Source organism: Cannabis sativa, chromosome 7 (genome assembly GCF_029168945.1).
Source record: "Cannabis sativa cultivar Pink pepper isolate KNU-18-1 chromosome 7, ASM2916894v1, whole genome shotgun sequence".
Taxonomy (NCBI): domain Eukaryota; kingdom Viridiplantae; phylum Streptophyta; class Magnoliopsida; order Rosales; family Cannabaceae; genus Cannabis; species Cannabis sativa.
Window position 1 is genome coordinate 23296977 of NC_083607.1, and position 2657 is coordinate 23299633.

Sequence of the window (2657 nt, forward strand, 5' to 3'; positions counted from 1 at the left end):
TATTTAGATTCCAGAATCCATTTACCGGAAATTACATTTATTTTCATGTTTGGTGATTAATTTTGGAAAAGAAATATGAGTTAAGATATCATTATAGAGCTTAGAGTTTTCATATAAAGTTATATATATATATATTTTTTTTTATATATATATATATATTAGAAAAACAAACAACAACCAAGTTAAACAAACAAATACATATCACACTATAAAGGAAATTCACTATATTCTAAGATGGAAAACAAACAAGTTTTCTAAAGTAGCCGTATACATAATGATATCTATAGTATGTGTGGGTAATATATTAATGCAAATAGAAAAATAAGTTACTATAATTAATAGAAGTCATTAGAAAATAGAAAAGAGATAGCTATAATAACAAATAAGGAAAGAAGAGTAAGAGGTTGAGGATGTGAAGAAGAAGATGAACAATAATTGAAACCAAACCAAGTATCACTTGGTATAAAGGTGTTGTAGTAAAACATAACAACCTTTGAATTATAGCCATAGATCTTCAAACTCTCGGGCTTCCATCCATCTGGACCAGTTCTGTACAAATATACATAACATATTTGGTACGCACATGGTACACCGTTCACTTGAAATGAATCAGAAGAACACCTCTTGAATGTTTTTGTTGCTGGGTCGTCTAATCTAGCTGCATAAATCTGACCAATTTCAAAAACATCATTATTAATTTATTATTCATCATAAATATTATACAAAATAAATAAATAAATAAAGCAATTAAAAAATGAGAAAGAAAAAGACGAACCTGATTACCATAGGCATCCCCAAATGCAATACGTCCCTTGTATATTTAGCTGAGGAACAGCTTGTAGTTATTATTGAAGATGGTATACATTCAATAATATCACTAGGATAACCATATATTGCTACGGTACTTATCTCTCTCGTATCACTCTTTTCTTTTTTCATTAACCTTACAATTTCTTCATCAACCAAATTAAGCGAGAGGATATACGTACGTATTGATTCAGTATATATTGTGTTTTATAATTAATTAATTGTTAATCAATTTTTTTTATATGTATCTCTATAATTTTTGTTTTTTTTTATTAATGTGAAATTTTAAGCTTAATTAGTTCCCTTCTAGCCCAATAAAATTAAGGCAAATCTACTTCTCAATTCACTTTCATTATATTTTAACTAATTTTTCTTTACGTGATTCTTTATATATTCTCTATATATTTCTTTATATATTTAGTCATTGTTTAATGATTTAAAATTGGATTATTGATCTTCGATATTAATTGATGATCAGCATTATTATAATTTATAAGATATTGATTATATTTTATGATTCTATAATGCTCAGATTGTATATTAAAACTAACATATATTATGTGCATATATTGGAGCATTTGTACGATACATATAGTGTTACAACATTGTCCATAATAACATTATTTATTAAAAGCTTTTCAAATAACTGATTTCCGTACGTACTTTGAAGAAAAAGTTACAACATTGTCCATAATAACATTATTTATTAAAATATTTTCGTGTACTGCTGCCAAACTAATGAAATATACTGCAGAGGTGTAGTTTTTAAAAAAGATAAAATAGTTTTACATGCCTTTTATAAGTTGATTTTTTAATTAAACAAATTATGCACACCATGTCTAATCATCTTAAATGAAAATACATCACTGTTTGCAGGAACACCGTCGCTTTGTCGACACTACCATATTCAATTTATCAAAGAAAAACATGGATAATCCAGATATATGCGGACCCGGCTAGAATGAAAAGTGCAAAATACAAAAATTACACTATTGATTTTTAATTTTCTTTTTATCTTACACCCATTTAAGTAATGTTTCTTTAAGTATTGGAACATTAATTTTTAGTTTATTTTTGGATTAACTTAAGAACATATTTAAATCATTAAGCTTTCTTAAACACTAATATATTGAATTCGGTATTCACTTTTAATTGACAACATTATAAACTATAATATTTAGATACACATAATAATAATCTCACCTAATAACTAACAATATTTTTTCTTTAATTTTTAATCGTATCACTTTCAAATAACATAAAAAAACCTAGCATAAAATTTAGTATACGTGCCTCGCACGTAGCTTTTTGCTAGTATATATATATATATAAATCTTTCAAAATATCGACGTCACTACCACCATCTCCACATCAAGTTTTAGTGCTCTTCTAGTTTTCTTTATAAACCAAGATATCATTTTATAATTTTGAGTTTGTAGATTCAAGGTTAAAGTTTCATATATATATATATATGTAATACATATATACCCTTATTATAAATCTTAATTAATAAGTATGAAATTTAAATTTTCCGTAAGACAATAATTTCTCAAGGATCATCGCTCTCATTGTAATCAAGGCTAGGACTCCTTATTTGAGTTAATGAAATTAAGTAGAAACCTTTACCTTTTCTGTATGAAATGATGTTCAAATCCTATTTTTATTTGTTCATTATTATATTATGTTGTTCAAATAATGAACAGTACAATAGGTTAACATTATTCAAACAATAGATATGAATATGTGGTTTTTATAATGGACAGTACCAGGGATTCACATTATTTAAACTATAAATATATATAAGTAGTTTGAATAATGGTCGGTACAATGGCTTCGCATTATTTAAACTA

At 25.8% G+C, this 2657-nt stretch overlaps 1 protein-coding gene across 1 annotated transcript; it reads right to left on the bottom strand.

The window, feature by feature from the left end:
• Positions 1 to 201: 201 nt before the first annotated feature.
• LOC115696645 (embryo-specific protein ATS3B-like) lies at positions 202 to 1499 on the bottom strand. Its single transcript, XM_061118587.1, has 3 exons — positions 1455 to 1499; positions 776 to 811; positions 202 to 668 (listed from the first exon to the last, which is right to left on the bottom strand). Exons 1-3 carry the CDS (start codon positions 1497 to 1499, stop codon positions 336 to 338), a joined length of 414 nt encoding a protein of 137 aa, XP_060974570.1. The 3' UTR covers positions 202 to 335.
• Positions 1500 to 2657: the final 1158 nt, after the last annotated feature.